The 13,804-nt window shown below is 37.4% G+C and overlaps 1 protein-coding gene across 2 annotated transcripts in view; it reads left to right on the top strand.

Moving 5' to 3' along the window:
* LOC126267019 (ribokinase-like) overlaps nt 1–13,804 on the top strand; it is a 63,780-nt gene that overhangs the window by 20,247 nt on the left and 29,729 nt on the right. For both annotated transcript variants that reach the window (XM_049971791.1, XM_049971792.1), the window contains exon 4: nt 2,373–2,537. In XM_049971791.1, the coding sequence (XP_049827748.1) occupies nt 2,373–2,537 (165 nt within the window). The remainder of the gene's footprint in view (nt 1–2,372; nt 2,538–13,804) is intronic.

The following is a 13,804-nucleotide window of genomic DNA, read 5'->3' as shown; positions in this document are numbered from 1 at the left end:
CTGATTTGTAAGTAACATCGGTAGTGAATTGACCCAGTAGGGGAATGAACTGTTTACCATAACCTCACAGACACCGGTAAACTGGCGCCAACGGGGGCGACCCGTTGTGCATTCAACAAGGAAACTGCCGCACCCATATCTACTTGCAGTTGTAATGGGTGTGACCGAACCAACACCTCGATAAAGAGTTTGTGTGCTGATGCGTCGGGAGCCTGCGCCGATAAAACTTCCTGAATGTCAACATCCATGTACCTGCTTCTTTCGATTCTTTTGAGGCTGAGTGGCAAACTTTAGCAATGTGTCCTTTTTTTATTACATCTGCGACAAATGGCCCAACACTGGGGGCACTCTGAGCGATCAGATTGTATATAGCACGACGCACAGGACAGTAACAGGGGCCGGCGGCCAGAACTCTCTTTACGCGCCATACGTGAGCAGCCGTAACGGCCGGATTGCACCGCACGCACAGCGTCCATGCCGGACACAGTGGACGCGGCCGCGCCACCCTGAACCACAAGGATGTCACATCACGCTTCCAACTGTTGACCTGCGGCGTGAGAGAGTTCATACGATTGAGCAATGGACAGGACTTCCTGAAGGGAAGGGTCCTCCAACTGCAGGGCCCGTTGCTGGACCTCCCTATCAGGGGCCGAATGAACAATGACGTCGCGCACCATAACCATACGACTCTCGCGACTGCTCCGTGACAAAATGACACTTGCGACTAAGACCGTGCAGGGTAGCGGCCCATGCCCAGTAAGACTGATGGGGCTGTTTCTTGCATTGATAGAACTCAACCCTAGCTGCCACAACATGCATGCGCCTGTGATAATATGAAGACAGCAATGAACACAATGAGTCAAAAGACAAGGACGAGGGTTCCTCCAACTGCGCTATCTGCCGCAAGACTTGATACAGCAAGGGAGATATCCAAGACAAGAAAAGAGCATGACATACCTCCGCATTGGCAACATGAAACGCCTGGAAATGCTGCCGAAGGCAATGTTCATATGTGTCCCAATCCTCCGCCGTCTCGTGATACGGAGGAAAGGGAGGAGGGAACGGCACTGGAGCAGACTGTGTGGAGAGCAACACCAGAAGCACTTGTTTCATGGTTGCCATGAGCTCCATCTGCTGCTCAACCAAAACCCGCACTAAGTGCTCCATGCCGTGGATAAGCTGCGAAACCGGAACGACGACGCAATACGCGAAAGAACGACCCTAATTGTCGCCAATTGTGTAGTAACACGGTTCACGTTTTCTGGCGCACTTCACATAGCGTAGACCGGGAACTGTCTGCTAGACATGTCCAATGTGAAATGACTGGGCACGGCCCGTGCTGCCTGAGTTGTTGTTCCGCCGGCAGAGGTCACGGTTGAATTCTCACATGCCCTCTGGTGGGACGGGACTCTGCTTGCCGCAACTATTGTCCGTGATGCGCCGTGCCGATGTGCGCCTCTCACGATGCTTTCTGGTGTCTACTGCAGGTGTTAACAATGTAATGTGCACTATCAACTTAAAAAAGTCTGTACCATTTTACAAAGAACATTTTAAGCTTAACTGATGCATAATTTATCTTTAAATATATTAAATTAAACAATGATAATAAAGTGAAACGGTGATATTAAAGTGAAACTTTAAATTGCATTATCTCAAAAACACCTACTTTTCATTACTATTATCCAACGTGTCATAACTCAAATTTAGAGATAGAAATCCGCTCTTTTTTTGCTAATAGAACATAGAAATTTAAATTGCTCAAAATCTAAAATGTTCAACAAGAGGCTTTTCACTACCCATCTCAAATTTCTTTATTTCATTTAAGTTTTGTTAGTATTCATAAATTAATTTTTTATTCCTTAATTCAGTGGTTTCTCTCTCTCTCTCTCTCTCTCTCTCTCTCTCTCTCTCGTTCTTGTAACTATGAAGCCAAGGTAAACTTGGTTTCAAAGTTAACGATAAATTAATTATTGTGTTACAAATTAAGCAGTAGTGAATGTGAGTTCTTTAGTTCTGACATATAGCCAATGCATGTGACTAATAAATAGTTATTCTCCCACCTGTTTCTCATTAAGTACTTTGGACAAAACTCCAGAACCTAGTTGTCTGGGGAATTTCTGTTTATTGGTGCAGTTGTGTGTTCCACAAGTATCTTAGGAAGATAACTCCACATATTTATTCTGTTAGAACATGAATTGGTTCTGTATGTTGGTGCAGGTGTCTATTTGACAGAAAAAACCCTAACTCAAGAGAATGTGATGCCCATATCTTAGTAGTTACTTTTTTATTGCAACATACGTAATTGTATCTCTTAAACAATTTGAAATCCATATCAATTGTAAATGGAATATTCATGTGCCTTTGTTCTGCAGGAGAAAACCAGATAGTGATTGTACCTGGAGCTAATACATATCTTGATGAACAAGACGTAAATAACGCCAAGGAAATGATTATAAATGCTAAGATTGTCCTTTTCCAAATGGAGACACCTCTTAAGACTACAATGCATACGCTTCAGCTCATGCAAGGAAATCCGGGTAAGATTTAGAAATTTCCTCATGATGGATCTTTTTTGTGTAAAATACAGGTATATTTTGTCACAATGCTTTTTTTCCTTCTGTCATGAACCATTTGTTTTTTCCTTGATATAGTTGCCTCTTCCTATATGTTTTTCTCCACATCTCTTGAGAAGTGTTAAGTGTCCCTCTCATCCCATATTTGTGAAATACATGTTCCAACATTCTCCCGAGAACACAAATTAAAGGGCTCTAGTTCTGTAGAAATTTCAGACTTAATCTTGTATTGTTTGGTTTCCTTTCATTTTTCTTGTTACAATAAAATCTTGTATTGTGCTAGTGGCAGTTTGACTTATTAGATAAGTTCATTGCAAGGTATTGTTCATTTTACAGATCTCCTCAGTTAATTGCTCCACTATTTTTTTTTAATCTTGGAAAGCATTTTGTAAAATGTATGATGAAATAACAGTATTTTCTCTATTTACATTTCTTTTTGCATGTAGTCATCAAATTATGTCTTTTGTAAACATCGTATTGTATTTAAAGGTTTAACACATATCACACTTGTGTACAGAGTTTTAATACATATTATATTTACCTAGAAAGTTAAATACATCATATATTTAGCATATATTCTTTTAATGAATGCAGACATTTATTTAAAAGGACTGATTTTACCTTTGTTTTAAATGTGAGCCCAGTATGTGCCCTTATGGATTCTGGCAATTAGTTGTACTATATTGAGGCACTCATTTATGGACTATGCTGTGTTACTTTTGATTTCGGTTTTTGTCTGTAATACCTATGTTTGTTTCTTATATAAATACAATTAGGTATTTCTTTTGTATAAGAGCATCACGACAGGTATCCCTATAGCCCAGACCATATACCCACATCTACATCTGCACTCTGCAAACCACTGTGAGGTGCACGGCAAAGGGTACATCTCATTGTACCAGTTATTAGGGTTTCTTCCTGTTCCATTCACAAATGGAGTACAGGAAGAATGATTGAGTACATCTGTGCATGTAGTAATTATTCTATTCTTATCCTTCATGATCCGTATGTGGGCAATATGTAGGGAGTTGCAGCACATTTCTACAGTAATCATTTAAAGCAGTTCCTGAAACTTTATAAATAGGCTTTCTCAGGATAGTTAATGTCTGTCTTCAAGAGTCTTCCAGTTCAGTTCCTTCCATACCTCTGTGACACTCTCCCACAGATTAAACAAATCTGTGACCATTCGTGCTGCCCCTCTCTGTATACGTTCAATACCTGCCAGCCCCACACACTTGAGCAATATTCTAGAACCAGTCCCACTGGTGATTTTGGAAACAATTACCCTTGTAGACTGATTGCACCTCCCCAGTATGCTGCCAGTAAACCGAAGTCTATCTGCTTTACCTATAACTGAACCTTTGTGATCATTCCTTACACTCGCATATTTGTATGAGTTGGCAGACTCCAACAATGACTCAGTGATATTATAGTCGGAGGATACTACAGTTTTACGTTTTGTGAAGTGCAAAATTTTTACATTTCTGAACCTTTAGAGCAAGTTGTCACTCTCTGCACCAATTTGAAATCTTATCAAGACCTGACTGAATATTTATGCAGCTTCTTTCAGATAGTGCTTCATTGTAGGTAACTGCATCATTTACAAAAATCCTTATTTTACTATTAATATTGTCTGCAAGGTCATTAATATACAATATGAACACCAAGGGTCCCAACACATTTCCCTGGGGCACACCCTAAGTTACTTGTACATCTGACAATAACCCTCCATCCGAGATAACATGCTGTGTCCTCTCTACCAAAAAGTCCTCAGTTCAGTCCATCAATTACAGAGTTAATTGGAGCAATGTTGGGTCCATTTCTACTGCAACAGAATTGTTATGTTGTAGAATTCTTGAAGTGTTTCAAGGTTTGCCAAAAGCAGAATTTTTCGAAAAACCTCTTTTTCTCTTTCCTCTTAACTGATGAACCTCGTTTCCCTGGAACACTCTCCAATCTTTGTACTAAATCATCCACAATTTTTGCTGCCCTATTTCTTGAAGCTGGCACATCTCTGCTGTTCAATAAGAAACCAGTCTTGCCTGGAATGAAAGTTAAGTTGTTTCTTACTTCCAAAGCTTCAAGAAGTTCGTTTATTGCTTTGATTGAAGATGCTACATCATCCTGAAGATGCTTCATCATCCAGATTGATGACCATCTTAGCTATGCTCAGGAAACTGGAACATAGTAAACTGTCATTGAAATCCATGTCCCCCATCCCATTAAGATATGTTGAGGAGGCAGAGAAATATCTGAAGCAAAGTCTTTAAACATCAGAATCCGTGTCTCGGCTTTCACAAAAATCTTATGAAAAGTGGAAATCAGTTTGTCAGCGCCTGGGAATAAAGTTTGCTTGGTAATAGCAGTCTTAAAGTTAGCCCAGCCTTTCTTATGCATGGTACAATATCTGAGATGGAAGGTAATATATTTTCATATTAAATTTCTTCAGGCCATGTTAACTGCAATGAATAAATAAATAATTGTGTAATAATTGAATTATTGGCTTTTTCCTGACACACTGTTGTAAGCAGGATTTTCCTTCTGAAGGATCAAATGGCCCAACAATGACATTGGCAATCAAATGACCAATAGGATCACTTGACTCATTCAATTGAAATCGATTACTTTTTATTTTTTACCTCATCTTTAATGATTTCTCAATTACTTTATCGTAACATTCACTTAAGTAACATTTTTGCAAACTGATTCACTGGGCACAAATTTGTTCATATATTCTCTAAAAATTGTCTCAATGTAGGATTCCGTAGTTTCCACAAATAGATTCCAGTGTCAATAAAAGCTTCACATTAGTTGAATGGAAGTCACGATTTTTTGAGTCAGTGTTGCAATTGCTATCGGAAGCAAAGAAAACTTCATCATTGTATATCATTGTATATAGTTCTGGTATGCTGAGAAATGAATTATTTCTTTTCATAGTTCAGTGAACGCTCACGTATTTTGCTTGGATGTGGTTTACTGACAGTAGAAAATTCATCAGATCCAAAAATATTAAATTAACTGTGTAATTCACTGTCTAAAGAAAAACTGAATTTCGACATGTTACTAACTACTTTGCGCAACATGACAATGAAAACTGAAAGTGAGAGAAATTTTGAACAATAGTGAAACCATGTTTTATTTTTGGCACTCATTGTTTCTTTTGAAGGATAAGTGATCCGATAGAAGCCAAGTAAACACTAGCGATAATTATAACAGTTTCCTACTGTTACCTCATTTTCAGGTGACACTTAATAAAGGTATAAATGCTAATCAGAAAAACAACAAAAAGCATTTATTTTGGTGATAAGGAATCTATATTATGAAATGACAGAAACATACAAAAGGTATTCGCCGAAGTTCAGGTCTCTGGTGATTAATGTTTGCAGTGCTTAGGCTTCATTTCTGCTGAATTAATTTAGCAGTTTCTGGAGGATCCACATTTAAGTAATTAATTTGTTGGCAATAATGATTAAATAAGTGGAATTCTTGGTTACTAAACTTAAGTCTGTCATCTTCATGTTCGCTAATTCTATCCTACTGGAAGTTGAATCTATTGGTTTGGCTATCTGAAGTTATTAAATTTGCAAGATTATATGAATTAAATATATGTAGTAATTTATTATAAGAATTTGTGTCAATGTTTAAGTATTGTTTGGTCATTGTGTCCAACTTCCCAACACACACACACACACACACACACACACACACACACACACACACACACACACACACACAGTGTCCAACTTGGCCAATTATCTTAATGAGGATGTTGAAGAAAGATCCAACTCTCCATTCAGTGGCCAATAGACACCTATCACTATGTTTCATTGTGGTGTTCATGGAGCACTCATATTGTGTCACAGTGCTAGCTAAATCAAGTGAACTTACTCTGCAGTATTGGTCAGGAAATAAGCTTTTTTTGTTGTCATAAAGATATAACTAACCCCCTTTCTGATGCTGTCTACAGTTACTGCTTACTGGAGAATAGTCATCTGATTTAAAATAACTTATCTCATTTTGTTTTAGGGTCACTTATTGCCAAACCTTGTGTACTGTGAAAGCTTTCAGCAAGTGCAATTTATTTCTTAAGTACTGTATGTGTAAATGAATCAAATGGAATGGCCCTTTCTGTTTGTTTTTATACTGTTTGTTATAGCAGGAAGACTTATTTTGATGGAATACAGACAAAGATTGAGCCGTGTTTTCTTTTGCTTTGAAACTGAGTTGTATAGAAGCAATGGAATGCAAGTGACATTCATGATTCTGAGGGAAAAGAGCTTCAATATTTGTATCAGATTTAAAATTCTTTGTTCATTTGTTACATTGTCTACAGTGACCACCCATATATAGTGGTTATTAATGAAGTTGTATGTGTGTACACCATCATTGAAAATTAAATTCAGCATGTCGTCCACAGTAATGTTTTTACCCATAATCTACACCCCTCTGCCTTCAAGGATGTCACTTACATGCCTTTGACCCTCATTATCACCAGGTTTGAAATGACCCACAGCAATTCACTACATTATTTTGCCCTATTTTCACATACTACATTAATCTGTACTCATAACTTTCATTGATTAATCGTATTATGAAGTGGATAAGGCAAATGAATAAACTATGTTGCAGTCAGAAACATAACCTCTAAGAACATATACATACCAATACTCTTATTTGTTTTTATTGTGGTAAATGTCTATCCCATAAAGAAGACACATCAAGTTGCAGACATTGAAGTGTTTTCTTTATTGTGAGTAGCAATCTGTCTTTTCCAACACTGTTGATATTCCTCCCTAGAGTTACCATTGTTCAGTTATTAACTAATAATAATAATAATAATGTAATAATAATAATAGCTTTATTCAACATCGAATGGTACACTGCACATGTACAAAGAAACGGTAATGATTAAAGTTATTTGTACAATACGCAAGACACATTCTTCTGAATACGTCATTAATTTACAACAAAATTACAATAAGATGTTTACTTATTTCTATTCACATAATTTCACAAAGCATTTGTTGTTCTTCATATAAATATGGTACTCTTCTAATGAGTAGAAAGGGTGTTTTACTAAAAATTTCTTAAGTTGATGTTTCAGTTTAATTGTAGGAAGAGCCATGACTGCACTAGGCAGTGCATTAGCTACTTTTATACCTGCGTACTGAGGCCCCCTTTCGTAAAGCACTGTTCTGTGGCTGCCAATGTAAAATCTTTCTTTATTTCTAGTATTGTACTGGTGGAAATCTGAATAAGTGTTTGGGTGCAGTCTTTTCACAAGCAATATGGCTTTTAGAATGTATGTGTTTATAACAGTTAACACCTCTGTTTTTGGAAACAAGTTGCGACAAGATTCCCTATATTTTGCTCCACAGATTATTCTCACACCCTTTTTTTGAAGAATGAGTAGCTTATCTAGATTAGCTTTGGTTGTTGGCCCCCCAAATTTCAATACCATAGTTCAAGTGAGAGGAGAAAAGTCTTTAGGACTACGGTGTCTCTACAGAACTTGTTAATAGTACTGATTGCAAATATATTTTTTGACAACTTAGTTGCTAGGGAGTCAATATGTGTGTCCCATTTCAGATTGCTTTGGATTGGTATGCCAAGGAATTTTACACTAGACTCTTTCTTTACCAATTCGTTGCCCATGTATAATTTAATTTCAGTATTCAAACTACTTTTGTTAAACTCCATCAAACATGTTTTACTGGTTCTTACATTTAAATGGCTTTCATTAAAAAACTGAACAATTTCTTTTGTCACATTATTGCACTGAGCCTCTAGTTCATTACATGATTCCTTTTTACATACAATGGACGTGTCATCGGCATACAGAACAATTTTGGAATTTATAGTACAGTATTTAATATCATTTACATAGATCAAGAACAGAAGGGGGCCCAACACCGAGCCCTGGGGCTCACCATATTTTATGCAAGTGATCTCAGATTTGTAGACACCACTTTCCGTTTTAAGTAGAACAAATTGTTTTCTATTGCTCATATAACACTTTATTAGGTCATAAGCAACGCCTCTAATGCCCATTTTCCATAGCTTGTCTAATAGGATGTCAACATTCACACAATCAAAGGCTTTTTCCAGGTCTAGGTATACACCTGCCACATGTTCCTTGCTTTCGATACCCCCTATCACTTCTTCAATTAGTTGAGCAGCTGCAGTGCTAGTTGATTTACCTTTGAGGAATCCATTTTGATTTTCGAACATGAGGTTTTGTTTGTTAAGAAAGTTTATAATCTTGTTGTATGTAACTTTCTCAACTATTTTGGAAAAGACAGGAAGGATTGAGACTGGTCTGTAGTTTTCTATTTTGTTGTTGTCACCTTTCTTAAAAATGGGTGTTACCTGTGCTATTTTGAGTCTGTCTGGAAAGGTGCCTGATTCTATTATATTGTTGACTGCTGCAGGCAGAGGTACAGAAACATTTTGGCTACAGGCTTTTACAATATTAGTATTTAGGCCATCATGCCCAGCTGAATTAGAGGGTTTTAGAGAGCAAATTATGCCCATTATTTCTGCACAGTTTGTGGGGCTAGATATATACTATGGTCACATGTATTACCTTTAAAACTATAGTGCGGGTTTTTATGTTTGCCGTTTATGGCTTCCCCTACAGAAGAAAAATATTCATTAAAAATATTTGCAATTTCCAGTTGGTCTTTTATAAGCATACCCTTGTGGTTAATAGTAAAGTCCATACAGGATTTGTCATTGCAGGTTCTAAAACTGTTTATGACTGCCCAGATGCCAGCAGTTATGTTTGTGAGTTTTGAAGCTTATTTGCAACATAGTTGCTCCTGGTCTGTGAGAGTAAGTCCTTATAGTGTGCTTGATATATTTTGAAGGCTTCCTTTACCTCAGGAATCTCTATAATTCAGCATTGCACTGTGGAGTAGTTTTTAGTAGAAGAAAAGGCAAACAAAGATTTTAAATGTTTCATTGACTAGTTTTCTGCGAACTGTCTCACTCGCAAAGTTTCTCCTTGACAACTCCTATTTCATAGAAGAATTTCAATTACTGTAATGTGTAAAATGTGGTGGCTCTGAAAAAAGAAAGAAAGACTTATAAGTGTTCAGAATGTAACCATATTTACAAATTAATTTGCTACGTGAATCTATAATGACTCATTCCACGTCATTGTGGTTTATTGTGCAAAATGATCCAAGGAAGATCCAAACTAATTAACTAAGATAATGAATGATGAATACCTGAATGTATTTTGGTTCGCTGATGTCATCGTTATTGTTCAAAAGAATGGTGATGACCTCCAAAGACCAGTACACAGCTAAATGAAATTTCTAGCAACAATGCAAAAATAATGGCATTCCTAGGAAAACATGAAGTCAGATCAAAAATTATTTTGGACAGTTCAGTTCCAGAACAAGTGTCTCAAATTTCATATTTATGCTTTGCTTCAAGTTTTTATTTTGACTCTGATATTGAAAATAAAATACACAGGTTCCAAGCTGTCTGTGGTACCATTGGCAGAACATTATACCATAAAGTACAAAAAGAAACCATCGTGAAGTTCTGTAAAGTAACGGTGGTCCCTGTGTTATCCTACAGAAGCGAAAGCTGGGTTACCAAAATAAATAAATTCAAACAGCAGAGATGAGGTTCCTAAGAAAGATGAAGTATTGCACAAGAATAAATATGATTGGAAATTAAGATATTATAACCGAATTAAATATTTTCAGCGTGAATGGAAAAAATTCAGAAATATCGTGCAGACTGGAGACAACACCTCATGAGAAGACCAGGTCACAGAATTCCTCAGAAGATCCTGAAATACAGGCTGAATGGGAAAAGAGACGTTGGAAGACCTGAAAAAAAAATGGGAATGATTTTGTTTGTGATTTCAGGATAGACAACATGCTAATCCTTCGAGAGCAAGATGATGATGAACTAATATTTTTGATTTGCTGTAAGATTTATATAGAATGGATGATAAATTGGATGCAGAATCTCATATTTCTCGGTTATGGCAGGTGGTGAGAGGACATTCAACTATATTATTGCTGAACTTAGTAGTCCTAGCTTTCATCGTGTAAAGTCATGGAATCAAAATTCATGCCTTGATTGAGAGAAAGAAAACTTATAAAACTTTCCATACAGGAATGGCCTTAAATCAGGAACATTTGGTTAATGGTCTTCCGTGAGACGTACTCTACGATACACATCTGAATCTTAGTAATGTTTTCTGTTCTTGTTCTGACCCGTGCATCGTCACTAAGGGCAACGAGAGTTATTCTGCTGAGAATGTTGATGTAGAAACATCAGCAAACCATTACCATTAGCATTTTCACTGCCTGTCTGTTCATTTTCTGCATTCTTCTTAATATATTCTCCTTCTTCCATTCTTCTGTTGTAACATTTTTAATGCAAAAAAAAAACAAAAAAAAAAAAAAAAACGGGAGGAGACGTGCTTACCGTTGCTTGTCCTAAAGTTGTCTTGCTGTCCTATTGAAGTTCTTCTCCCTCAGCTATATTTTATAACATGCAATCTAAGGAATTTTGGTGTCGTTTTGGGAATAATATACAGTGCCATAATAAAGTCTCAATACATGGGATGCCACCTCATGTATTAATTTAAATCAAAATTAGGAAAATGAATTTCCTGAGAGCCACTCTGAAATAACTTAACTAATCACAGTAACAGTCACAGAGACTGATTATAAACTGTCAAGTACTATAACATTCACAAAACAATACATAGTGTCGGTGTTCCCATATTTCTTCAGTGCTAAATGTTCCATTATTCAGCATAAATGTTAGCATATATGAGGGTAATCCCAAAAGTAAGGTCTCCGATTTTTTTATTAGTATATAGACCTGTTTATTTCTACAATGGTTTACATCAGTTTACAGCTTGAACATTTAGCTGTTTTTCGATACAGTGACCATTTCTGTCGATGCATTTTTTTAGACGCTATGGCAGTTTTTGTATGCCCATGTCATACCAACTTGCCGCCATGCTGTTCAGAAAGTTATGAACCTCTCTTTCGCCTCATTGTCGGATCTGAATCATTGGGACCACAATTAATGCTGACAGGTGCTGTGAGACTCTGAAAAAATTCAAATGGGCCATGACAATGCTCGCCAACACATCGCTTGGCAAACTGTTGCTCTCCTGCAACAGTTCCAGTGGAACATAATCACCCACCCCCCACCCTATAGTCCTGACTTAGTGCCAATTGACTATCATCTGTTCCCTAGGATAAAAGTATATTTGGCCGGAAAGCGATTCAGCACCAATGACAAGGTGAAAGAAGAGGTTCATAACTTTCTGAACTGCATGGCAGTGAGCTGCTATATTTGGGCATACAAAAACTGCCACACCATCTACAAAAATGCATCGACAGAAATGGTGATTATGTCGAAAAATAGCTAAATGTTCAAGCTGTAAACTGATGTAAACCATTGTAGAAATAAACAGGTCTATGTACTTATAAAAAATAGGAGACCTTAGTTTTTGGATTACCCTCCTATATTCACACTCTTGATGGCAATACTGTACTGGATGAGCTGTCCTAATTCTTTCCCACCTGTGTGCACAGGGCACACTTTTGTGATTGGTTGGGTAAGTCTGACGATCACACATAACATTAAATTGAATGTCTTACTAATTATTGCAGGACAATTTTGGATAATTGAAATTGTAGTTATATTAAAAACAAAGATTCCAAGACTTACCAAGCGGGAAAGCGCCGGCAGACAGGCTCAATGAACAAATCCACAAACACACACACAGAATTATTAGCTTTCGCAACCAATGGTTGCTTCCACAGGAAGGAGAGGGAAAGATGAAAGGAAGTGGGTTTTAAGGGAGAGGGTAAGGAGTCAAGGAGTCATTCCAATCCCAGGAGCGGAAAGACTTCCCTTAGGGGGAAAAAAGCAGTGTGGGTAAAGTGTTCAGCTTTGTCAGAAAAGTTTATTGCTCATTTAAACAGTAAGTATGAATACTGGAAGTTATTCAGTTTGGTGCCAAATCTGACACAGTATTCCCCATTATCTGTTGGAACTCCAGAACGATGTGTCATATGCTCATAGCTGTTCCACACTCCCTGCCTGTCCATATGACATCATCATCTGCAACTTGTGGAGTGAGCAACTTCTCATTCCTATTGGCTCACATCAGTACAGCAGTGTAAGCAATTATATATGATACAATAAATCATGGCCCACAATGTGGCATAAACACCACAACTCCCATTATGTTGTCACACTTTTTAGTAGATTCATGTCAGCAAAAACTTCAGTTCGAGTTGTTGTTCTCAGTTGCAGTAGCTGATCTTAAACAGTAGTTACACTGACAATAAATAAATGTGACATCATTTGGGGCATATTTTGTTATTGGAGACCAAGGATTCTCCACTTTAGGTAAGTTGCAGTAGTACTGCAGAGGTGAATAGGCATGCACACAATAGAGTGACATGGAGAGTTGCATGAAACAAGTCGTCCGACTGCCAGTGATAACAACAACAATAACAAAAGTATAGCAGCACAGGGGCAGTAACCTTTGGAACGAGCTGTAGCCAGCAGCAGCAACAGTACCTAGTTTGTATAGTGTGTCTGGTTTCATGATTTTATTACATGTTTCTACTTGCCATTGTAGCATTAACCGACATCATAGTATATTTTCACCTAGCTAAAGCATCACAGTGCCACCACAGTCCATGACAGCAGTGTGGCAATGCCAATTCAGATCTCTTTGATTCAATTTCCTTTCACCTTTGTTACTGTCTTATTTACTTAACTACACCTCATTTGTTCATTCTTTATTCTTTAATATGTCCATTTTTTTTCTCCTTTGTAGTACCTACCTTCAAAACACACACTGTCCACCCTCTGTTGCTCAGTTCAAACACCAATGTAGTAACGGCCCACCATGCTCTCATGGTGACGGTCCCTTTCTGTACATTTAATTCCAGTGCTATTTCTGACACATTCTTCACTGGTGATTCTTGCTGCCGAACTTGACAGTTAGCTGACCACAAGTGTTTATATATGATTACATTGCACTATCGTGCATTTCATTGGTGCACAAACAAACATATCCATTTACAAGTGCACCCATTACTTGTACTTCTTTAAAATATATTCCAACCTTTCTTCCAAATTTCCTCATAGCTCTCTGTATAGTACCTCCTTTACCATTTATTTAGGTTATACACTTTCACATACTTATTTTCGAGTGTCGTTAACTG

This window comes from Schistocerca gregaria, chromosome 4 (genome assembly GCF_023897955.1).
Source record: "Schistocerca gregaria isolate iqSchGreg1 chromosome 4, iqSchGreg1.2, whole genome shotgun sequence".
NCBI classification, from domain to species: Eukaryota; Metazoa; Arthropoda; class Insecta; order Orthoptera; family Acrididae; genus Schistocerca; species Schistocerca gregaria.
Note: the sequence above shows the minus strand (reverse complement) of the source record. Positions and strands in the feature narration are given on the sequence as shown.